The 25,792-nt window shown below is 44.1% G+C and overlaps 1 protein-coding gene across 7 annotated transcripts in view; it reads left to right on the forward strand.

Moving 5' to 3' along the window:
* Positions 1-25,792, forward strand: part of CUX1 (cut like homeobox 1) — a 264,884-nt gene that overhangs the window by 211,222 nt on the left and 27,870 nt on the right. For 6 of the 7 annotated variants that reach the window (XM_027882101.1, XM_027882105.1, XM_027882102.1 and 3 more), the window contains 4 exons: positions 7,573-7,875; positions 12,059-12,247; positions 17,026-17,290; positions 21,907-23,285. The exons of the other annotated variant lie outside the window; for it this stretch is intronic. In XM_027882101.1, the coding sequence (XP_027737902.1) occupies positions 7,573-7,875; positions 12,059-12,247; positions 17,026-17,290; positions 21,907-22,618 (1,469 nt within the window). In that variant the 3' untranslated portion in view covers positions 22,619-23,285. Of the gene's footprint in view, positions 1-7,572; positions 7,876-12,058; positions 12,248-17,025; positions 17,291-21,906; positions 23,286-25,792 lie in introns of those variants that run through there. 7 annotated transcript variants of the gene reach the window in all.

A 25,792-nucleotide genomic window follows, 5' to 3' on the forward strand; every position in this document is an offset into this window, starting at 1 on the left:
TCCAGACATCCTGGATGCTCAGGCTGCCCTTGGGAGTGATCTGTACTCCCCAGTCCTCCTAACTCAGTAGAAGTTGGATGGTTTCAGTTTGTGTAGCCTTCACATAGGTTTTAATGTAGCTTCGGGCACAGTAGTGGGATTTCTAAGACTCTGAGGCGTTTGTGGTTGTGGGTTCGTTGAAGAGAATTGGTTGCCCAACTTCCCGAAGAACTTTTAAACTGTAAATCTCTCCTCATGAGCCTGTCACCAGCTCCCATCTTACTTGCTCTTTTCTGAACTTCATGTGATTTCTCCAGCTCCTTCTGCTTTCCAGAGCAGCTGAAAACACATGTTTTTTCATACAGGCACAAGGCTAATACAGTTATAGAAAGTGCAGCATAAGATTGCAGAAATGCTGTGTAGTCCTTCAGCAAGACTCAGAAGCAGGTTTTTTCAGGTATATCTAACATCTACATTTAACATATACTAATATGGAGAGTGTGAACCTTTATTTTTATATTACCCCAGTAATTCCAGAGTTAACCAAAGCTGCTTCCTCCCCTTTCAGTGGAGGCACACATAAATCTGCACACTTTCCTAAAGGAGTTCTCCTTTGATCCCTCCTCCCATCCACATAAAATCTCCCTCTGAGCCAAGACCCAAAATAACATTTTCCCCAAAGTTATAACATTTATGAAACAAACAAACAAACAAATTCTCCATGGTCAGAGTGGGAATCTATAATTGTAACTCTAACGAGGGCTTGCAACTCCGAGTGCCTGTACCTACGTATTTCACATCATTATATATGCAAACTGCAGGGAGGTTTGTGTACTCCCTACATAGAACTGGGGGAGTTTATAACTGTAGGGAGGATCATATTTTTATAAGCCACATTAATTTGCAAATTGTGACTAGGCAAGGTTCACTCACTTAGAGTAAATCCACCAAAAGCACTACCTGGGAGAAAGTGCTTTCACGGGTATTTTCGTTAATTAGTCAGAAGAGGGATGGGTTGTAGTGCTCTCCCACAAATGCTGCTCAGCTTTATTATGTAGTTCAGACTTGTGCTGCACTCACTGCAATGAGGAGAGTTGTTATTATGGTGCTTTAGAAGATTAAGTTTAGAATGCTAAATTCTTTTCATCCCGCAAAGTGTCCGAGACCGGGTTGGATGGGGCTTGGAGCAACCTGGGATAGGGGAAGGTGTCCCTGCCCATAGCAGGGGGTTGGAATGAGATGAGCTTTAAGGTCCATCCCAATCCAAAACATTCTGTGATTCTACCTTGCAAAGGAAGCCATGGCTGAAGGTCAAATTAGATAGGAGGGAAAAATTCTCTCCCTGAAAGTTTCAGACCCTGGGATACTGAGCTGACAACCACGGTTGTCCTGAGGGTGCTGATCAGCTGTGTGGGATCAGGCCCTGATTGTCAGACAGCATACACCAGGTTTGGTCTGCAAATTGGATAGAATGGGCAGCCTCATCATCGGGGAAAACAGAAACTAATCCAGTCCCAGTGTGAGACACTTTGATCTCAGGCAACCTGCCAGGTCTGTAGTTGTCCATTAACTTATCTGCACGAGGAGGTAAATGCAGCCCTGAAGTAGCAAATGGTCTTTTAAGAGGTTGCAGAGAAATCTCCTGTCCACGTTTGTCTGCTCTCATCTTCCCTATTAACGTGCCAAAAAAGGGAGCGAGCAGAGCCCGGGATGCTCCACCGTGCTCAGGACGTGGCCATTCCCCCCGTTCCTCCAGAAGGAACTTGGAATTTGACTAGTCTGGCATAAACCTGAAGCCTGGGCCATGGACATGGGGAGAAGTGGTGCATCAGAGCAAGCGCCAGTGAAATCGTGTTTGGGTTCTCGTCGGAATGTCACAGAGTACCCTGTCATTTTGTTTTAGCAACTTGTCCTTCCAAATGCGCAGTTCGCCTTATGGCATGCCAGCAGTAAAAATGTCACTTACAATAATTACTTTTTGGTGAAAATGCTTGCTGACTTCCTACCTTCAAGCTGTTTTTTACACAGTGGGGAGATAATAAGAAATGACTTTATCCTGACTGCTCAAATGAACACTAAATGGAATTTAGGTTATTATTACTGCAGATAGAGGACTGTGTATTGAAATTTAAATAGTGGATCAGATAAACTACTGAGATTTGTCTCTGAAAATTATAGTGGATCTGCTTTTTCAATCCACTTCGCTCTGAAACTTAAGGCAGCTGTTGTCTGCCTGCTGTCTTTAGAATATAATATTTTTCATAATCCTTTTAGAGGCCCCTGAATACCTTCTGTGTTTTGCATGGTCTTCCCCAACTTCATCATGTTCTGTACCTCATTCCCCTTGAGTCCTTTTGCAGTTTATTAGCTGAGCCTGTGATAGCAGCAAAGGTTGGACAGGTTATTCTCCCTGCAGTTCCACAAGTATGGAGTGTCTTTATGGATGGGGAAGTGTGCCGGGAGGAGAGGCTTGGAGCATTGGGCTCATGGTTTATGCTCAAAAATTCAGATTATCTCGTTCAAATCCTCGGATTTTTGATTTACAAGTGGTTGTAAAGTCAGTTGGCTGTCAGAGGTGAGGCAGGGTCTGAGCAAAAGTAGCAAACCTGCAGCTCTCAAAACGTATACAAGGAACGCCACTGGAGGAATCCGTCCGTGCTGGCAGACGTGGTGCCTCTGGGACTGGTGAAACCGTATCCGTGTCTCAGCTCCACTCCTCATCTGGATACCTGTGTTGAGGGGCATACACCCGGGACTGGTGTCAGGTCGTGTAGATGTCTGTGATTTTCTGGGGAGGTTGGAGCAGGTGTCGCCTGCAAGTCTTTGCATCCGACATGTCCCGAGCCTCAGCGGGAGCCTCCAGCTGAGCTGTGCTGTGGATCGGAGCTGTGCCGGTACTGAGGGCTGTGTTGGATGCCTTCCTGTGGTCAGAAGAGTTCCTTTACGTCACAAAAATGGCCCTTGCTGACCAGTGCCCTGCAGTTTTGCAGGATAAACTGAATGTCTCTGCTGAGCTCCTGCACAGAGCGGGGCGATGCTCAGGAGCACTGCAGGAAGGGAGCCCTGTTCAACCTCTGATTCCTTACACACTGCAGGGATTTTGTCACATTTTGATGGCAGAACATGATCAGACCTTGTAGAGGGATGTGTCGGGCTGATACTGTGCTGGGAGAAGTGTTTTCAGGTAATCTGCAGGCCACCAGTGGGACAGTCAAGCAGTTGAGGACCCAGGGCTGGCCCCAGCATGGGGGTGGGAAATCTTGTAGTTGGAGAAGAACAAGAAAATCTGATGTGAAATTCTGGAAAACCACCACAATCGATGAATTGAGACCAGAACTCTGTTTTCAGACTTCCTCACGTTTTCCAGAACACTGTCACGGCAGAAGCTATGGGGAAGGTGTAGGGGATGGATGGGACCAGAGAGGCGTTTGATTTCATCCGTTGTGCAAGGGAATGCAAGGCCACAAAGATTTTTTTATGTTCATATAATCAAGGCAAGGTCACTTTGTTGTGGTTCTCAGCCAGTTTTTTAAAATGTTCAGACAGACCCCAGTCTTATTTGCTAAATTGTTTGGAAAATCAGTTTAGTTTCTTAACAGATCCTAAGGGGTGGGGAGGGGAATGGGCAGGTTGTGATGATGATTTGGGGTGTTGTTGCAGTAATATTATATTGGGGAAATAGTGTTTAAAAAGAAAACCAGAAGGTGTTGTGTAATGTTGACCTTGTTTCCATTAATCTATACATCTTCACATCAGACTGTGTGTCCCTCTCTAGTACAGTAGTAGGAAAAAAACAAAGGGAAGAATGTCCTGACTTAAGAATAAGGCCCTTGTGTTAAATCAGGAATGATGTGTTCCCAAGAATGACTCTCTGGCATTGGCAAACTGCATCAGGTGTATTTGTCTTTTTTGAAGACATAGTTGCCTGTGAAATAGCCAGTGTTGGTGTTTGGTTCTCTTCGTGTTTTAGCTATGAATGGGGGCCAGTTGCACTTGCCAAATATTTCAGATTGCTGGCCCATTTCTGAAAACATCTCTTCTAGTACTTGATTTGCATTTGATTATTATTTTCTGTGCTGCATATTTGAATGTGCTTTTTAAAATCAGTTGGAAGTGCCTAACTTCTCTATTCCCCAGACTATATTTTGAATTAATAATGTAAAAAGGGCCTAGTAGAAACTTTGCCCTTTCATAACCCCGTTACACGTGCATTTTTAGAAGATTTGGATAATTTAAATACATTTATGATGTATTTGAATCTTTAATGGCGTTTGGTCAACAACAACCTGTAATTGTGCAAAAGTTACCTGTGTTTTCTGGTCATTTAGAGCTGTCATGTTAAGCTGTGCCTTCATCACAGGAAGGGTCTGATGGTCACCATGGGGACACCCTGTTCCTCCCATCCTCTGCAAAGCTCAGGGCAGAACTGAGACTTAAAAAATTCCCAGGTTCTGCAGTGACCTCATCACTGGAGATGCTCTTGATCTCTCCAGCTCTTTTACTTCCACCACCTTACTTTTGAAGCTTGTGGATTTTTCCTTCACGTTTTAAATTGGATACGGGCTGTTGGAAAGCCAACTGCAACACCCCTTTGGTACAGCAGAGTTTACCTGGAATTCATTAAAGTCATTCCATCAGTAAATGGTGGCCGTGGGGTTTGCAGGTTGTACAGCCTGTAATGCAGTTTTACTTTTAAATTGGCAAAAATTATCTCTTCCTCACTAAGCACAAATGTGAAAATATTCAGTGAATATCACTTACTCATAAGAAACTGGATTTCTCTAAAGTTGGTGCTATTCTTCAGAGCAGTCTGGGGTTAAAAAAGCAGAGCAGGTTTTAAAGAAATAAGCTTTCAGTGTATTATTTTCATTGGAAATGTTCAATTGCTACTTTGGAAATCTTAATGTATATTTTTCAGACGTCCTGAATTTGTGTCTTTGTCTTGTGGGGAACATGAGAGAAATGAATACAGACAAATTATTTCATAAAACATGGGAAATGGCAGTGGATTGACAGTTAAATCTGGAATAGTGAATACAGTCAATTTTCCCCTTTGTTCTGTCAGCAGTCACTTGTACTCTAAATGTCTATTTAATTTTTTAAGTAGATTAACGGGAAATGTTTGCATTATTTGATTATTGAATTTACTTTCCCAAATAATGTATCTTTTCCTCAAATATTTATGTGATCTTGAAAATGTTTTTCCAGAAGGAAAAAAAAAATGCTAAAAACGAATGGGGAACATATTTTGAGTTATTTGTGGTATATGTACATAATGCTTTGCCAGAAATCACTGTACACTTCCCTTTCAGTGGGGAAAAAAAAGCAGTTTGTCATCTGTAGTGCCTTCCAAAATTAAATTCAGCTAATCCCACCTTTTTCAGCAAATAAGCAGCAGATTGGTCTTAAAAATGAAATTCAAGTAAGCTCTTGATATGTGATATAAAAAATAAATAAGCTTAATATGTGAGCAACAGAGAGCATCTCGGTGATAGATGATAACACAGATTACCTCTGTTGTGTTTGTAATTAGGGTGGGCCAGGAAAGGAGAGGGAGAGAGAAACGTTAGGAAATGCTTTTGTTTAGTCCTGTGTGGTTGGTTTTGTTGGTTTTGTTTGTTTTTTTTTTTTTTATTTTGGCTTTTTTTTCCCCCCTGCTCTCCGTGTGCGTGTGTGGTTCGCAGTGTGCACGGATGAGGAATTGTATAGGAAATTTGCAGCTGCTCTAGTTATTCAGGAAGATTTGTATAAGCTGGCACAAGGGACAAAATTAGAGGGAAGTTGAGCGAGTGCCGTGCGCTTTATTAGCTTGGCAGCCATAATTTTGACCTTGCTGTGGGTTAAAGGACACAGACCTGAGAAGAAATCTGTTTATCATGTGGGGAATTCATGCCATCCCTGACAGTGTACAGTGAACAAGATGGATGATCTGCCAAATTGGTCCCTCGCATGGGTGAATCAGGGCAAATTTACTGTACAATTCCTTTGCTGCTCCCGATACAAAAATAACGTTTGCGGGGGTTTATTCGGTTGTGTGATGACCCAGGGTGAGCAGAGAAAAGAAATAGGATTTGCAGGATGCTGATTACCTTAAAGATTTATATGCACCTCGCTTTTCCTTTATGTCTGCCTCTTTTGCATCTCTCATAAAGCACTAAGGAAAAAAGTCAGGTGTTTTGGTTTGAGAGAGAGCAACTTCATGGGAGTGTGTCAGGGAGCCTCTTGAATGCAGCACATGAAAGCTTCCAGTACCCTGAACAAGAGTTACTCTGTGCACCTTGCCTCGTTTGAGCCTGACTTTCACTTCTGTAGTATTTCCCCTTGGTATTTGGGATGCATGTTTCCGTGTTGTGTGTTCTGTAATTATTTGACATTGATAAATATTGACAAGTGTTCTTGGAAACAAACAAGCAAACTGAAAAAATAGGGAATATTGCTCTCAGCCATTGCCATGGCAGGAATGGGACTGGATGCTGGGAGAGAACCCTCTCATAGTAGCACTGCAGGGCCCAGAAAACACAGTTTTGGAGGAGTCTGGCCTCATCCTTGTCCAACTGAGAGCTCTGCAAACTTCCTGCAGAGAGCTGGAGACAAACCCACTGATGGATGGGGCTGAGATCCATGAGATTAACCGTGTCAGGTCAGGAGATGGGAGACAGCAAGGAGGAGGAAGCAGCCCCACAAAAACGGGAAAGAACTGGATGGAGAAATCACACGTGTCCTTTATCTTTTGAGGGGAATTGTTCTTGTAAACCACGTTGTCTACGTGTTGTTGCTTTTAAAAATGTTCAGAGTGTACCCTTAGATGTCTGGATTCTCTGGATAAGCTCAGTCAGTACATTCTGTTAGAGATAAATGTATTGGGGGAAAACATTCTGTACAGAACCTATTGTTGTTGGCAAATTAACAGATTGGGAAAGCTTTCTTTTAAACCAAGTGTCACAATAACAGATTTGGGTGTCTCCTGATCCACTCACTATCTTTATGTTGGATTCTCAAACACATTACTTAATACAGCATAATTACAAACTGTATTTTAATCTTGTTATTTCTGGACAAAGAGAATTGCAAAAATGTGATGTGTGTGATAAGACACAAAATGAGATCAATAACACTCTCAAGATAGAGTTGTATCAGTTGTAGAAAATCCCTCATTGGCACCACAGAACAGTGGCTCAGTGAGTTTCCTGCAAGTCACAAAAGGAGGCTTAAACCAGTCTATAATGGCAGCTTTAAAAGCATCTTTATATAAAAATGTTGTGGCAAGCAAAACTGTGAGATTTCCTGACCAAGGAAATTGCTTGCAAACTTACAGACTATTGCACTGCGTTTTTTTCCTGATTTTTATTTGTATTTGTACATCTTGTCTTTATAAGAAATCAGAGATGACTCAAGATAAAATTAGAAAATAATTCTGTTTTTAAGAAGAGGGTTTTTAGTACCCGAGTCATAGCAAGTAGAATTTTGCATACTTAGGCATTTCTTTAAGTAGGTAGAATATAAATGAGAAGGAAAGTTAAATATCCTGCAATCAAAACATTGCAATCATGCTAAAGTTGGGCCTTTTTTTCCTCTTTTTTTTTCCAATTACAGAAAGTACTCCAAAGACTTCTGCCAGTTGCAGTCCTGCTCCTGAATCTCCCATGAGTTCCAGTGAATCGGTGAAAAGCCTGACTGAATTGGTACAGCAGCCCTGCCCCGCTATAGAGACGAGTAAGGACGGCAAATCCCAAGAATCCAGCGAGCCGCCTGCTTCCGAATCCCAGTCCAGCACCCCTTTGCCGCTGTCAGGCCACTCGGCACTGAGCATCCAGGAACTGGTGGCCATGTCCCCCGAGCTGGACACTTATGGCATCACAAAGAGGGTCAAGGAAGTGCTAACGGACAACAATCTTGGTAAATCGCTTTATTCTCGTTTCTTGACCGAAATAATGTGTAAGCGCTTTTGGGTTTGAGCTGTGGGTCAGGAGGTGTTCATGAGAATACCTGGGTTTTGCTCTGGCCTAAGCTTTAATGTGTTAAAAGGATATTTGATTTTTTTTTAAGCTGGTAGAAAAATCCTTTTCAGATTGTCACACTCTACTTAAAATGTCATCACACCCTGGCTCTTCCTAAGCTCTGCTCCTGGCTCACCAGCTCCTGCTCCCTGGCTCCTGCTCCCACCTCCCAAAATACAGTCCAGCAAGCTGTCAGGACAACCAGAACCCCAAAACCAGTGAGAGCTCGCTTTGAAAAAAGGCTGTTTTCCCCCATGCTTGCAGATTCAAGGCCCAACATTTTGGGCACAGGTGAAGTAGAGGAGCCCAGGGTGGTTGGAGAGGGAGGTGCATCACAGGTAAAAGCACAGCACTTGTAGAGCTGGGAGGGGAAATCCAAGCTCAGCTGAGGTTTAGATGAGCCTGCAGATCAGTGCACAGGGCCATTCAGTTACTTTGCTTAGAGATCTGCAAAGCTGAGGCTGCTTTTGCCTACAGATGAGTTTTTGGGTGTTGAATTCAGTCTCATGTTGACGTGACTGTGCACATGGAACAGTCAAAGGGAATAACCCGATCTGGGTGCGGGAAATCCACATTAACACTGCAACTGGGCCTCTAAATCACTGGTTCTTCTATGTCTTTAACACTTGCTTCCCTCACAGGGCTTTGGGAAACCTTTAGGGGGGTCCTTTGAGTCTCTGGCAGCAAGGCTGTCCCAGTGTTACCTGCTCCTGCATCTGGGGCTTAGCAAGGGATTCATCTCACCTGCTGTTAGGTGTTCTGAATAACATCTGGGACTCTCTAGAAGTACCAGAATTCTCTTCACTACAAATGGGACCAAAAAAATAAGTTTACATTTAGACTGACAGTGACCCTTGGGTGAGAAGAATTTTGTCCATGTCATCTGAATGTCATGACTGTAAAAGCTCCGTTTTCAGTGTGTGAGGAAGCCTTTTTTCATCTAGACACAGAATAAAATGTTATTACCTCAGATTATTTTTCTAAGGGGAAAAGTACCAGGATGGGGGATATTTCACATAATTTAACATAATTTGTTAAAAACAAAAAACAAACAAACCAGAAAATGGCCTTGATCATGGACATACCCTGCATGAGATTGTGTTCCACTGAGCCCAGCAGAATTCCTTGTCCACGCACATTGGCCTGGGCACACGGTAGTTGCTTGTTCAGTGGAGATAACATAGAGATAAAACCCTAAGTCATGGTAAGGGTTTGCAGGTCCAAGCCCCTGGTTTTTGGGCAAAATGCTGTTGAGTGCTGTACCTGCTCTGGTGTTCCAGAGAGGTTTGAAAAAGTATTTTTGTTTACGTTTGCTTTGATGCCATTTTTACTTAGTCTTTTTTATTTCCCATGATTTTTGTTTTCCTACAGTGTGGCTGACAAGCCTAAAAAGCAGCAGAAGAGCCAGGAAATGTGCCCCAAACTCTGCATTAGGTGTGGAACCAGTTTCAATGTCTCCTTTTGTGCCCTCAGTGTGCTAGTGCACCGGATTGACTGGCGCACAGGTTTCTCTGTCTTAGGCCACAGGGCCTTGTTCAACGCTCACCAGTTGGGGGAATGGCTTTAAATGGAAAGAGAGGTTTAGATGGGATATTGGGAAGAAATTCTTCCCTGTGAGGGTGGTGAGGCCCTGGCACAGGTTGCCCAGAGAAGTTGTGGCTGCCCCTGGATCCCTGGAAGTGTCCAAGGCCAGGTTGGATGGGGTTTGGAGCAATCTGAGCTAGTGGAAGGTGTCCCTGCCCATGGCAGGGGGGAACGAGATGGTCTTTAAGGTCCCTTTCAACCCTTATCACTGGATGATGATTTCAGCAGATGATGCTGGCACTGTTAACGCTGAGATGTTGCCTCAAATGTCAGAGTCTCTTCACTGATTCCCTGCTGGGTAACATGTAACTTAGAGAGGGAAGCAGATGCCCTGAGCTGTTGTAGGATTTCAGTGGTGGGTATTTTGTAGAAAGGGCCAGGACTGTCCATGAAACCAACACAGAAAGTGTTGTCCATAAGTGAAACAAGCATGAAGGATGAGGAGATGTTTTAGGAAACCTGTGCTTAAAAATATTCCTGCTATTAATAGTGCTCTGATGAAGATGGAGCGTGATACACCTGCTGCCTGCTGAGGATGATTTCTAACACCTTCCCCATTAGCTTGGGAGGCTTTCAGGTGTTTTATCCTGTCCTGCCATATCCTGGAATAAGATAAATGACACAAACATCTTTAGCTTTGTTCTTAACACCTAGAGAACATGATGTTACCTCCTTCCACCTTTGCATTTTTAATTTTTAGGGTGTAGTTTGAGGTCCATTTCCTTCAGCAGCACTGCTAGTACCCGATCTGGGCTGCTCATTCCCAACCCTTTTGCGAATCTGTGCCCGTATTCCTGTTCGTGTGGCCACACAATGACAGATTTTTCAAGTAGCTGTCTTATCTTGCTGGTAGCTGGCAGGTTTACAGGGAAATGGATGAGGCCTTACTGATGTTTTTAAATACAAACAGGGAGCAGGTTACCCCAGCAATATACGAGATAAAATTGGCCTTGAATTACCTCTTTTGTCTGATTTTCCTGATACTGAGGGTAATGGAAAATCACTTATTACTTAGAAACTTAAGTGAATTCTGCATGTAGGTTTCTATTCAGTCTGTAAGAACCATTTTCACTGTTAGTTTTAGAGCTTATTAGCAGTGTGTCATGTTAAGTCCTGTTCTTCTTTCCCCCTCTCTGCTTCTCATCTCAGCTGCTTCCTCCAACAGCTTTGCAGACCCACTTGCCCCACTCATCTGAATGGACATTGTGCATCTTCTGACTGGCCCTACATTCCCTCCTCTCCCCATACAGACAAACAAAAATCATCAAAAACAGTTTGAGGGATGTTTTTAAACAGAAGGAGGAGGAGATCCTGGAGTAAAGCACAGGGAATAGGTGTATAGGGCAGGTATTTTCCATGACCTGTTTCTGTCAGGATCAGGTGAGGCTGTGAAGGCAAGAGCTGATGGTGTGGGCATGTCCTGCAGAGCTGTAGGGTCCTTAGCCCCCACTCATGCCTGTTGTCCCTTAGGGATCTGTTGGTTGGCACTGGCTTAGAGTGCTGGGAAGGGAAGGGAAAGTGCTCTGTTGTGTGTTGGTGAGGGCACTCAAAAAGCTGCAGATCGGACACAAGATCCCAAGGCCCAAACTTGGGGTTACCTTGAAATTCCATAATGCCAGAACTTCTGTCTTAAATCACGTTTGGTGACTCAGATGACCCCAGGCTCTCTCTTGTAGCAGAAGCTGTTGGGATCAAGGCAGTTCAGCTCAGGGTGAACCCTGAAGTGAAGGGGTTTAGAAAACCAGCTCTGTGGTTGGGTTTGAGCTGCACAGGGATTTTCCCCAGGCCTTGATAAGATAGACCTTAACCATATAAAGTCAGTGTCCCCAGTGCACACACAGATGCTCTGCACTGAGAAGCATTGGCAGATTTCACCCTGATAAGTTGACAGCATTTTGAAAGAGAACTAAAACTAAGTATCCTGAACTAGAAGTACTGTAGAGGCTGTAAAAAAAACATGTGATGCTGTAAATTGTGGTTATCTCTGGTTGGTGAGACACAGTTAGAATCCCTCATAGAGTACAACAGAGAAAATACATACATGTGCCTGTGAGGACATTGCTGAAGGTGGGGGGGTTGCACTGGTCTTGGTTCATTAATTACTGGAAATGTTTGGACTGCCCTGTTGGAATGAAGCTGTGGCACTGCCCTCCTGCATAAGAGCTAAGGAGCCTTACAGCTCTCACTAGTTGCCTGCTTAGCTAGAAGTCCAGTTCACTTTTCAGCTCCCTAATTTTATTTTTTGCGCACCGTTTCCCTGTAAGGTCCCACTCCCCAAACGTGTGTCCCAGGCAGATCCTAAGGATTAAACCAAAACTCAATATTTACCCTTTTGGGAGCGGGGGGGAGGGAGCAGAGCTTTCACTCTCCTAAATGTTTCTTTTGGGTTTGCAGGGAGTTCTGAAGTAAGAATAATTGCCGAGCGCTCTCGTAGAACGTGTTCTTTTCAGCGAGCCCCTCGGCTGAGTGAATTCATGCGCTTCTCAATCTCGCATTAGGTCAGCGTTTGTTCGGGGAGACAATCCTGGGCCTGACACAAGGCTCTGTCTCAGACCTTCTGGCTCGCCCGAAGCCCTGGCACAAGCTGAGTCTGAAGGGACGGGAACCCTTTGTCCGCATGCAGCTGTGGCTGAACGATCCCAACAACGTGGAGAAGCTGATGGATATGAAACGAATGGAGAAAAAAGGTAACTCGGGGCACGGTGCTGACTCATGTTTTCCGTTCTCTCGAAGATCAGCGTGTCTTTTATAACTCTCCATAAATAGTAGAGAGGCAGCATTGATCCAGTATTACGAAGGTTATGCAAAAGGACTTTGTGGCAGCTTTTCCAGAGCCTTATTTGATGCTTGCTCAAGCAGATACATCTCAAAATAAAAGAAATTTAAAAATAAAATTTAAAAAAAACACAACAACAACAAAAAAGCCACTCAAAAAAAAAAAAAAAACAAACCAACCCCAAACCCTGAATATTCACCAGCTGCTGGGAAATCATTGCTGTATTCTCCTGTAGATTAATTAGTGAGGCCCTGGTGTAGCACTGCTAACTTGCCTTACCAAATAAGAAATGCAAGTTTGGGGTTGGCTTTGGGTTATTAGTTAATAGTGCTGCAGCTGGTCACAGATGTTGGGCTGCAGGAACTGTGCATTGATTCCTGGGAGAGCTTCTTGCCAGTCCTGCACTGATGGTCTCTAGGAAAAAAGAAAAATGCAGCCTTTATAAAAAGGTATTTGAAAATAATTATATTTGTAGCCTTTATAGGGAGGGGGGAAGGTGATAGTGTTAGTACATGCTCACATAAAACAAGGTCATGAGGATGGACCTATGAAAGATCTGAGCTGTTGTTGGGTATCTTAGTAGGGAGCATATCCTGCAAATTTATCCTATTTCTCTCTATTTTAAATTCCTTACTAAAAACCAGTGGTTGTTCAGAGCCCTGTTTTTAGTACGTTCGTGTGATTTTACAAGAGAGGCTCAGAGGCTGCCATTATCAGCAGTTAACTAATTAATGATATATACATCTCTCGAGCTATCCCTTAATGATATTAGCACAGACATCATTAATCGTGTACACTGAAAGCACTGCTGTTGACTGATGTTCTGAAAGCATTTACACATTTGATCAAGAACTTGGTGATTATATTTAAAATTACAGCGAGGGAGCTTCTGGGAAAATTACAGTCTTGGAGGCTTTTAAGAAGAAATTCAAATCCTCGTCTCACACTATTATATAAAGCAGTGCAGTATCTTGTGAGTGATCTTCCATGGGGAGTAAAAATCCACTTGGGTTTCCCACTTCCAACTGTAAACCAAAGGGGAACCATGAGGGGTTTTGCTGCATTAGAAACATGGCAGAAATAAAATTGTCAGCTAGCTGGATTTTTACAGCCTCGAAGAGAATATTGCCCATAATGCAGGAAAATAAAATCAAAATAATTTAAAAGTAGTGCTGACAATATCCTTTGGAAACTATTTTCTAAACTGGATCCTTATCAAACGGTGAGCGATACATATGCTCTGTAGATGGTACCTGAATAGAGATAAGGCCATAAATCATTGAGACTCTGCGCTGAGCTCCTGAGCTGTTCAAGTGCTGTCCTCAGAGCGGTCTAAAGTGAATTCCAACCCTGTATTTCCTGCAAAATCCTTTCATGCAGGTAAGGATCCTGTGATTTAACCTTTTAAATTGCTCTAGAGCCACATTAAGAATTTAACTTTCCCTTCAGCTAATGTCAGTTAAAGAACAATGCGCCTGAATCTGCTTCCAGTGAAACGTTATTATCAATTATTTCTCTGCCACGTTTTATTAAGGGAGTAAATTAATAATTATGATAAAGATGAGCTGCGTATATCTTTTTTTTTTTTTTTTCTGTTCCTCCAGGCTGAAGTTTGTGCTATAAATGTCCATTTTTAAAAGGCTCTGGAAATTTGCAATGTACATTAACCACCCTCTTTGGAGCAAGCCAGGGGTTCAGGCTCACCAGGCTGAGACACTCTGCACACCTTTCTTGCCTTGCAGGGAGTTCATTCCTCTCCTCACCTGCCATGGTGTGTGTGCTGCTGGCAGCTTCACACTCCTCACAGGACAGCCCTGAATCCTGCTGGCAGGAGAGTATTTGATTCCCCTCATTTCCTCGTTATTTTGGCTTGTAATAATCTTGTTCAATGCCACGTAAGATAAAAATTATATTAAAGGGGGCTCTGTTTTACCTCAGTGGGCAACTGCCACCTCTGCAGTGGTGTCTGTGGCATCTGTAGCTGGGCACGTGGGGAGTCTTCCCAGAGGGACATGGGGATGCTGGGGGGAAAAGGTGTAACTCAGGGGGTAGATCTGGCTTTGGCAAGTCAGTCTCAACCCCAGATCCAGACCTTTGCCCAAATTACATCTGGGTTTCTTTTTTTTTTTTTTTCATATGTCTCCTGAGAAGTGGAGACTGGTCACAGACAAAAATCGAACTTCTCCAAAAATAAAGTGTGTTTGCAACTTGGATTCCAGTTTGAGCCTTGCTGTCACTGCAAATGTGCTGAATGATCTCCTTATGCTGTCTACACACAGCACATATGTTTGAAATAAAAATTAAAATGGAAAAGCTTTTATAAATGTCATCTAAGTTTCCAGAGACCAGCATTAAACCCTGAAGCCTGGGTGCTAGTTCTGCCTTTGGTCCAATGGAAATGTGTTCTGATAATTGATTATTCCCCAGAAAACAATTGCTGCTGACAGAGCAGTGGGGACACCTTCCTCTTTATTTTTATGCTAATGAAATGTGAGCATTTATAGAATTTGTTCCATTCCCATGAGAGCAACCTAAATCAGCCATTGCTCCTTTGGTGATCCCGGTGTGAGGTTCCAGGAGCAGAGGTAGGGATGCCATTTTTCCCAAGCTATCACAGCTCCAGGCTCTCCTTTGCTGTTCAAGGGTGGAAGCTCTGCCCTGCCAGAAATTCCATCCTTTTGAGAGCAGTGAAAGCAAGAGATTCAGCACATCCTAATCCATGGGTGTCTCATGCTGACTCAATTGCCTGACCAAATTCCAGAAACTCCAGGTAGAGATACCCTGAGCACCTTTTTACATCTTCCATGCCAGGTTCTGTTTTGTCTCATGGCCTTCTTGAAGGTGCTGCCCATTGCTGAGGTGATGGGTGTTGTCCTCCAGCCCCTTGGTTCTGCTATCCAAGGAGACAAGGGAGCCTTGTCTGTAGTTTGCATGTCAGTGCAAGTTGGAAATAACATCTAGGAAGGAGTCTTGAGATTAAGAACCTTATAGAAATGTGAGATTCTCTTGCTGGAGTGATTAATTCCATGGTTGAAGGTTGTAACAGCTCCTTGAAGGCTGCAAAAATAAGGCCAGTGGGACACCTTGAAATAATGCAGAATCTTTGCTGTTCTGCATCTGGTTGGAACAACTTCAGTAGGTGGGTTTTTAAGGAAATTTATTTTAAAACAAAAACACTTTGGTTTTTTATGGTTATTCCGAACGTGTGCAGGACTGTATCACGTCAGAGTGATGGATCACGAGCATCTCACGTTCTGTTCCATGCCAGTGATCTTACACAGTAGGCAATCCACAGGTAATCTGTCATATTCAGGAAAAACAAAATGCAGGCCATGCAGATACCCCCAAAGGTTACAGAGTGTGCTCAGAATTCACTTCAGTGATAGTAAGACACAGTGTAAAAGGTCCCACTGGAGGTGCCACCGTGTAGAGGACACGATGCTGGAACCCAGTGGAGCCAGAAAACCCGGCCAGTCCTGGAGGGAGCTCTGCCAGAAGAAGTTGGCTGGCGTGAGCAGGGCTTTGAACATTGCAGTTTATTTGATTGCATTGAATTTTTATTTTTTTGTGCACCCTCAGCTTGAAAGCAGAGCTGTGGGGAGAGAGGAATTGATTTTTTGAAGAATTTGCTTGCTGACCTGTGTGACGTGCCCCATATTGGTCCCTGGCTCCGACCAGAGCTCCTGGCTCTTGGAGATTTAGCGCCTGCTAGATTGATGTCAGGCTGGTGTAATCTGGAACTTAATAGCCAAGGTTATCAAATTGCAGCTCTTGAATACCTAAACTCTTAAATATCTAGAAGGTATTTAACAGACCATTAAATATTTTATTGACAAGATTCATCTATATTTGCTGTTTTCAGCCCCCTCATTAGCAATGCTTGTGCATGATACTGCCAGGTGCAGTAAATCCCACCTCTCTGTGCCCGGTGTAAATCAATCAAGTCAGTGACAGCATTTGCTGGGACTCTTTCCTTGCGGAATTTGCCAGGATAATTCACTCCCCGTCGGGGAGGAAGGTCAGTGGCAGGATCACAGCCTCACCGAGCTCCATCAGTGCAGTGAGAGCTTTCTCGAAAGTACATGTGTTTTGGAAGGAGCTTTGTGTAGGGGAGGAGGGTGCTGGGGGCTGGTTTTCTTTCATAACCTGTCACTGCTGTAGTGAAGAGCTGTAGGAAAAGGCAGCACAGCCCATCACTGGCATCTCTGGGCTGCAGGCGCCATCGTGTGTCGGAGATGGTGTGGAAAGGCTGCCTTCCACTTCCATATTTTTCCTTCAGAGACCTTAATGTTAGAGACACCTTCATGCACATCTGAAATGTTTTTACCACCAAACTCATTTCAGCCAAAATGAAGTGGGACTGTCCTGATCAGGTGCTTACGTGGGAGTTGTGCTCTTGAAAGAGCAAATTTGAAATGAGTCCTGTGAACTGAACCCTGTTACTCGTGTCCCACGTTCGTTGAAAAAGCAGAAGACCATGGCAGGTTTCCTGTTGATTTACCCTCTTTTCTTCTCCTTCTGCCTCTTGCATCCTCCCCACATTTGCTTTCCTCTGGTCTCTGGTGATACCCCAAGCAGCCCATCCGTGCACCTGCAACCCGTCACCCCCGTGTTTGTCCCGCAGCTCGAGCGCTCATTGATTTTGCATTTGTATTCAGCCGGGGCTGATCCCGTGTGCTTCTCTTCCAGCCTACATGAAACGGCGGCACAGCTCTGTCAGCGACAGTCAGTCCTGCGAGTCCTCATCCGCTGGAATCGACTACAGCCAGGGGGCCAGCCCACAGCCCCAGCACCAGCTCAAGAAGCCCCGGGTGGTGCTGGCACCAGAGGAGAAAGAAGCTCTGAAACGAGCCTACCAGCAAAAGCCATACCCATCACCAAAAACCATTGAGGAACTCGCTACGCAGCTCAACTTGAAAACCAGCACCGTGATCAACTGGTTCCACAATTACAGGTACGGGATCTCCCGGGAGCCCTGCTCCTCGGGGATTTGTTGGGTTTGCTTTGGCAGGGGGCTGCTCTGCTTCAGCAGGCTGTGTCTGCTTCCTCCAGCGCCGGGGGGTTGTATAAGATGAGCAGTTTCGACAGCAGGGAGGTTCTGACTAACGTAGTGCTAATGCTCCAGACTAATTTTAAGTCATCCCTGAGGAGCAGCAATATTCACATATTGATGTAAGTGGTGCTTTTAAACAGAAAGTCTCGCTTTTGGGGTGGGCGTGGATGTAGAGATGTCCACTGATGAATATTTATAAACCCACTGCAGTAGGCAAGGCTGCTCTGTCTGACTCACATAGGCACACTCACACGTGTAGGGGGGTGTAGTGGGTGTTATCCCTGGGTCACGGGGTGGGGGGTACTTGGAAGTGTCTGGATGGCATCAGAATTGCCCTGCTTTCACTGTGTTGTTTTCCTGCATGAGAGCAAAAAAGAGGGGTTTTTTTTAGGTCTTGAGCCACTGAGAGCTTTGAAAATGGGCACAGTGTGTTTTGGGGAAGCTCTGTAGAGTCATGAAGGACAGACAGCTGATAACCCTTAAGTCAGATGTGGCCACAGAGAGGGACTTCTTACTGGGGCATATAGTGACAGGACAAGGGGGAATGGCTTTAAACTGCCAGAGGGCAGGGTTAGATGGGATATTGGGAAGAAATTCTTCCCTGTGAGGGTGGTGAGGCCCTGGCACAGGTTGTCCAGAGAAGCTGTGGCTGCCCCATCCCTGGAAGTGTTAAAGGCCAGGTTGGACAGGGCTTGGAGCAACCTGGGCTAGTGGAAGGTGTCCCTGCCCATGGCAGGGAGATAGAATGATGTGGTGTTTAATGTCCCTTCCAACCCAAACCATGATCTGTAATTCTATGATTTATTTCACTGTTGTGATTTAAACAGAGCTCCATTTAAATGAAATAAGATGCTGGTCTGTTCAGTTCCTTTCTTGCTCGAGAGGGAACCTTCTCCACCTTCAAACCACTGAAGTAGGTTTTGGCCTAGAGACAGCAATAAAAAGAAACAACACCGGAATAGCATATAAGAATTATAAGGATTTGAATAAACATAGTATCAGCTGTGCTTGGGATTGGGAATATTAATTAGTGCAGCAGACTTTTCTCCAAGATATTTGTGCTAATGAATATTGAACAGGTACAGTTAAGCTACCAGATTTAATACTATTCTACTCCTTCTCTCAGAGCCAGTAATATTCCTAATTAGTCCAGACTGCTAAACTTGTTTGTTTTTAGAATCTGCTAACATTTCAAGGGTATTTTTCACTTTGGCCCTTCTCAGCTTTTACCAGGGAAGTTGTTGAAGCAGAAGCAACAGAGTTTAATGAGATATCTCAGAAATATTATGCACAACAGTTAAATAATGTTTATAGTAAACTACACAAAATTTAAAAATTATAACCACGAAATAATCACATTTACACTGAATCTCCCTGCCCTGAACTCAGTGCAGGCACAGCCTCTTCTGCCGCTCAGAGTTCTCCAAACGCAGGCCCCTTCCAGTTCCCACTTCCAGGCAATTATGCACAAGTTGGAGGAATGCCTGTGAAAACGCGTTCCCTTCGGCCTGACAGCAAAATGTGCTGTTCTCACTTAGGCAGACGAGCACGGAGCACTGGTGGCACGTGTCACCCCCCTTATTACCACGGGCTGCCCTGCTCGGGAGCGCGTGACAGGCCCTGATTGATCAGCGTGCTCGGCCACAGCAAGGGGAGGTGCTGACAGCTGTATGCAAAATAAAAACACCTCTGAACAAGGTGCTGTGGGCTGCTGGGCAGCACAAACCCCGATGCTGAGTGACCTGGACCTGCTCCCACATGTGCTGCTGAGGCTCCGGGACTTTTAAGAGCTCCTTCAAAAGCTTGTTCGGAGCCCTGGGTGCTCCGAGCAGTTGGCACCCCTGAAAAATCAAAACACATCCCTGTTCTTTTCCTCTGTACAGTAACTTTCTTAGCTGTCATGCATGGAGTACTCTTAAATCATTTGTAGGATGCTGCAGTAGAGGTACAGGGTTTATGTTCTTCAAAGAGAACAGAGTCTGACCATTCTGCACCTCATGCATTGTAAGAAATGGGTGGTCTTCCCCCTCTTCATCTCCTCCAGGCCACACTTAAATTTGTTTATCTATTGTATACTCTCCTCAGCCATTTCTTTTCCAAACTGAAGAGTCTTCATGAAGAAGCAGTTCCACATCTCAAGCCATTTGCTAAATTCTTTAATATTAGTTTTTACTTACAGTAACTTCAGGTAAGGCGGGGCACAGATTTGGACAAGTTTGTCTTCCCATGTCTTGGGTATCCTGTTGCAGTGATGCTTTTCCTTTCAGATTCAGCCCAAATCTCACTTTTCCAAAGGTGGTTGCTCAACAGGATCTACCTTTATATCCACCAGATGGAAAGCCAGCATTAGTGTTTATTTATAGCAGAAAGAAACTTAAAAAAATCCTCAGCAGGCAAAGAAATAATTCACTTCAGAATATAAATGGGTGTAAGGAATTTTTATATGCCTGTGGACTTTCCAAGTCTATGGCTTTGCAGCCATACCAGTCACATAGCTCTCAAAATATTAAATAAATATATTTTACTTTGCATTGGTGAAGCACATACAGGACACATCGGAGTTTGAGGCTCTGATGTCTTAAAAATATCACAGAAGAGTAGGAGGTAGGAATTTCTGTCCCACTTCACCTGTGGAAGCTGGCACGTAAACTCAGTAAGGTCACAGAGATGATACTACAGGCCCATCAGGAATTAAACCAGACTTTCTGGAATTGTAGTCTAGCACTCTTGGATCCCAAATTCCGAGCACGTTTTTCAGTGAACTCTGTGTTGTGCTTGCTTTGATGCTGTGTGAAGGCTTGTCCAGGGAACTGCAGCAAACACCCCGGGAGATGGCTGACGTTTTGAGTTACACTGATAAATGCCAACAGGGTGTGTGGATGTCGAGGCCAACACCTTCCACCAAGAGGAATGCCCTCTGGAATTTTCTAGCTGCTATCACCAGTTCTTCTTTACCATAGGGATTTAATTACTATGTTAATCAGCAGCCAGACTAGATTCCGGAAGCAATATATTGGGTGTGAATTCCAGGGATTTCCCCAGACATGGAACTGATGTTGGGTCAGACGATGGGTAAGGATGTCAGCATTCAGTACCTGCTGGAGCAGAGGTGTTTTAAATGCCATGCAGACACAAAGCTCTTACAAGTTTCCTCTCGTGACTTACGGAATGTTACAGAAGCAGCGTGTTCTGGATCAATGTCCATGCAGGGAGATTATAGGCACAAAGAGAGCCTGATAATCGATGTTGCAGGATGCATGCAGTTAATGGTAATGGAAAATTAATGTTAGCACCTGTGGTCTTCTGTTAGGTGAGTAATATTCTCCCAGGGAAAATTACAGACCCCCTAAATCCTCCAAAAGTGTGGAGTCAGCAATGCTGCTGAAATACTTGGTTGCATTTCCAATAAGTCAATAATATCATTAGTTTCAAAAGCCATATTCAGATGGTGTTCTGCATTTGGCCTAATGTTTTCCCATTGTGTGCAGTCTTCCATAGCACATTTAAGGAAAAATGGAAAATCCATACAGCTGTCAGCGTTGGGACAGCATTTCACTACAAGCCCCGTAGCAGTTCCCCATGGCTGAAACCCAAAAGTGTTACCCTTCACTCTGAAAGATAAAATTTTGGTAAACCCTCCCTGTGCCTGTGGTCTCATCCCTGACCTCGGGTCACTGAGGCTCCCTCTTGGTTATAGGTTAGAACCTGAATGGTGTTCATCACCTCTCCTGCAGATGGAGCAGGACAGAGAAAGGGTTAGCCCAGACCCTAAGGCTTCTAGGAATTTTGAGCTCCTAAATAGAAAAGGATGAGGGAGGAAAGAACAAGTTAAATGAAAGAGGTGCTATATTTGGAGTATTCTTGCACCCCTCAGGTAATAGGAAGAGCAAGGTGGCACACTGGGCAACTTTATCCACATGTGAAGTGCATTCACTCCCATGAAATGCATTGCCTGGCTTGTCACTATTCATGTTCTGCAATTGATTTTTTAAATAAAAAATGAGGCAGAAGTCAGACTAGCTCACAGACTGGCAGCCTGTAAAAAGCCTGGGCTTCCCCACAGCACTTTCATCACAACTGACTTGGTTTCATCTTCATTTCTCTTTGCTGTCCAGGAGAACACCAAGGGGTTTATCCAGAAGGTTTCCTGATTTATGTTTTGTTTAGGCAGACTGGCTCGTTTCTAGTAAAGTTCTGAATTGGTTTGTATTTACAAGGCATTTTCTTCTGGATCTCCTAGAAAGTCGTTTGTTTTCCTTATGAAAAATATGAATACATTTCCCACCAGGGAGGTGGCGGAGTCACCATCCCTGGAAGCTTCCAAAAACCAATCAGTGTGGTTGATGATACGATTTAGCGGGCATGGTGGTACTTGGGTAAGGTTGGACTCAATGATCTTGGAAGTCTTCTCCAAGCCTTAATGATTCCGTGAATTCCACGAAAGGGCGTTTTGAGCCGTGTCTCTGGTGTAGGTGAGTGGCCCGGCAGACTCACATCCCCTCTCCCCTGTCCCGCAGGTCTCGCATCCGCCGGGAGCTGTTCATTGAGGAGATCCAAGCCGGGAGCCAGAGCCAGGCCGGGTCGAGCGACTCCCCTTCGGCCAGGAGCAGCAGGGCGGCTCACAGCTCCGAGGGGGACAGCTGCGACGGCGTGGACGCGGAAGGCCCTCCCGAGGGGAAGTCGAGTGGCCCGGAGGCGGATGAGTACAGCAATGCAACCGCAAAGTCTCAGGGAGGGCCCGCCGAGCCGGCTTTCGAGGCGGGGGAAGAGGCACTGCGAGGCGCCAGGTCTTCGGAGAAAGCGGAGCCGTTCCAGGCCGAGAGCCTGGAGGACACCGACGACGAGGGCCGGCTCAGAGCACCGCGCCAGAGCTCCCCGCCGGCACCGCAGCGCCCGGGAGAAGCTCTGGAGACACTGCCAAACTCTGCCACGGAAGGGGATGCCTCTACCTCAGCTGCCTCCACCTCAGTCCTTACGGGGGAGAGCTCCTACAAGTCAAAAGAAAGTTCGGAGAAAACCTCCAGTGTGCCAAGTACGAGCTCGACGCCGGCCACAGGCTCGCAGAAAGCCAACTCTCTCCAGAGCTTGTTCGGCTTCTCGGAGGCGGCGAGCTCCAGGAACACGCGAGACAGCTCCTTGAGGAAAAAGAAAGCGGCCAACTTGAACAACATCATCCACCGCCTGGAGAAGGCCGCGAGTCGGGAAGAGGCCGTCGAGTGGGAGTTTTGAGATTAAACTGGCCCAACTCGGGAGAGCTGGGAAGTCAAACTGGACCTCTACTGGTTTTATTGTGTTCGCACTTAACCGCCCTGCGGGCCACAGGGCAAAAACGCCATAGGCCAAGGTGCATATAGAAATCAAAAAGGAGCGTTAAGCCCAATTTATGTTTGTGTTTTCGAGGAAGAAAACTGAAAATGTGTAGTCGAGCTTTTTTGTACCCTGAAGTGTTTTTATTATTGCCCTAAGTGATTTCCACAGTTTCTGGAATAACTCATACAGCTTTGCCTTGTGCCCTCCTCTTTGGTGTGGGGCTTTAAAAAAATGAAAAACGGAAAAAAAAAAAAAAAAAAAAAAAACTTAAAAAAAAAAAAAAAAACTAAAAAAAAATCAAACCCACATATTATAAGGGGGCTTTTTATCTGCCATCTAATGGCTACAGAGCGATAATACACTATTATCTTCTTAAACCAGGAAAAAGGGGAGATTTTTCAAAAAAAAGAAAAAAAAAGAAAGTTTTTTGTAGCTGTTCAGTTGCCACTAAGAGATTGCACAGTCAACCGACTCTAAACACACTAGTTTGGATTCCTACATATTTTCAAGAAAAGAAAAGAATCTTGTTGTTTGAAACTTTGAATTAAAAAAAAAAAAAAACACATTTACTCCACATATTTTTTAACAAAACAAAAAAAAAAGTCACATCAGGAAAATATCTTAATTTGTGGTAGCTGACTTAGTGTTTTCTTGTAAGTGAAATAGAATATTGACACGTAGTGCACATTGTTTCATAGCTTTAACTGATTCTGGTCTTTTGCAGCCCAGAATTTGTTTAATACACTCCATTTTAGGCCAAATCAGGACAAAAAAAAAAAAATCTGAATCTAGGTATTTTATAATCTGCTTTTTAACCTCTAACCACAGAGCACGCTGATCAGACCTCATATCTAGGAGGTTTAGGAGACAACTTAGAAACAGCATGTACTTGATCATTTCACTTGGTTCGTAGTGTACAGGATTTCCTCTCAGCAAAGACAGATCGCTCCAAAAACGTTGGCCAGTAACATTTCAGCCGCTACTTCGGGGGCGTAGCCCGTATCCCGAATATTCAGCTTGCCTGGAATCGATGGAAAAGCAGTTCACGTGTCCGATTGCTGTCACACACCACTAAGAGGGACTGGAGCTGCCGCAGATCCGGCCCTTTTCCTGCTGTTGGTGGCCATTTACTGACTCTCTTCCCACCACAAGCACTGATTTTAAATACGTTTTAGTTGTGGGAAGCTTTTTTTATTTTTATTTTTTTTGCGTGGATAAAGAGTACATGGCAATGACCAGACGGGCTCTTACCAGGATGGAAGCAGCCCAAACTCCAAACCAAAACCTTCGTGCTCTCGAGTCCCAGTGGAGCCCGTTCTGCCCTGCAGAAATACAGCCTTTTTTTTTTATTATTATTTTTTTCCCCATTATTTTATGCACAGGTTAGGGCTGATCAAAGTACAGTTCAAATTCTAACTTGTCTCTAACTCCTCCTGTTGTCTATATGTATATGCGTGAGCATAGAGGTGCGTGGAAGGATGTGTGTGCGTGGGTGTGTGCGTGCAATTTTATACGTCTGTGTATTTTCTTACGTACTTGTGCACACATAGAGTGCATTACTGCCACCTTTTTTCAATAAGCTGTTTTATCAGTTATGGCTTCTACAAGTTTGCTAATTTAGACTCCTTTATTGCCATATCTTTAAAACTAACAATAGATGATTTCGGAATATATATATATATATAAATATATATATATATAATTTTTTTTTTTGCTTATTTATAGGTGCTGTATTTTATTATCTGATTGTTAGGAAGGGATGAAAGGGGGCAAATATTCTTTAGAGGGATAGACTGCCGGCAGTATTGGGTATAATTTACAAGATGTAGTTGTCATACTGTATATTATTGATTGAAGACTTTTTTGACCGTATTGTGTATCATTGAACTTTTGTCTTAGGTCAGCATCTTTTTGATGACACTTTAATGGTGCATTCATTACTTCTTAAGTTTAATTAATATTACTTTTCTGATTTTGGGGGAGGGAGGGATGGGGAGAGGAGTTCCAACTTTAAAGGTATGTTCCCAATATTACACCTCAGTGTGCTTGTATTAATTCATTAGTAGGACTTTTGACTGTAAGATGTGAAACCACATTTCTTGCATGATGTTTTAGAACTTATGTATTTCATTTACAGTCTCTTAACAAGCGACAGCAGCACTTAGCGCAAGTTTTCACAAATTAAGGATCAGTACACTAAAATCCATCCTTTTCCATGATTAAGGAAAGAAGGCTCTAGGAGGCTGAAAGGCAGGGATTTATTTCCGATTTTCACTGCTAGCTGTTTTCAGGATTCCTCCTTGGGTAACTGGGGACTTGTGATGCAAAACTAAAACTGAGGAGCGGAGAGAGCAGCTGCCCCTTCCTGTGATGAGCTGAGGAGACGATTGGTAGTGACAGACACCAGTGTGTGACAGCACGTGCTGGGAGCGGTCCCGCCTTCCCACCGGCAGGGCCGTCAGTCCCTGGGAACAGCCAGCGAGGGGAGAACGGGGTGAAGCAAAGGGTTACCTCTCTGTACCTGTCCAGTGTCCTGGTTTGACTTCCAAAGCACAGCTCCATCGAGAAATGCACGTTCCTGGTAAAATACACATACCTTGAGACAAGTCACAACGAGCTGCGTCTTCAGCCAAGAACCAAACCTTCTGGCTGGGAGACGCAGGCATTTTCTTATGTTCTTTGTTGTTTTTATTGTTTTTTTTTCTTTGTTGTTGTTTGGTTCAGGTTGGGTTTTTTTAATTAATTCTAGGCAATACACTTGCCAGTCTGTTCCTACTGTCCTTGTCTGCTGATGTGAGATCCGGGTGCTGGATGCAGTCAAGTGGTTACTCTCAGCTTTCTCCATAGCGAGGGGTTCTTTTTCTGTTTGATGATTTTTTTTTTTTTTTAAATTCCCCAAACTGTTCTTGTGCCTGTGTCTATCTGATTGCATTCCATGATGCTTACTGAGAGCTCTGGCTGCACTGTACGACAGCAGAAACTGTATTCACAGGTCGCACGCAAATGCAGCACTTAAGGTCAATCTCTCTTCTTAATAAGCAATACGTAAGTGCCTTGAAACATATCTTTTTTTTTTTTTTTTTCCTTTTTTTT

Source organism: Empidonax traillii, unplaced genomic scaffold (genome assembly GCF_003031625.1).
Source record: "Empidonax traillii isolate 1590-97213 ecotype Southwest subspecies unplaced genomic scaffold, ASM303162v1 scaffold101:size1699134, whole genome shotgun sequence".
NCBI classification, from domain to species: domain Eukaryota; kingdom Metazoa; phylum Chordata; class Aves; order Passeriformes; family Tyrannidae; genus Empidonax; species Empidonax traillii.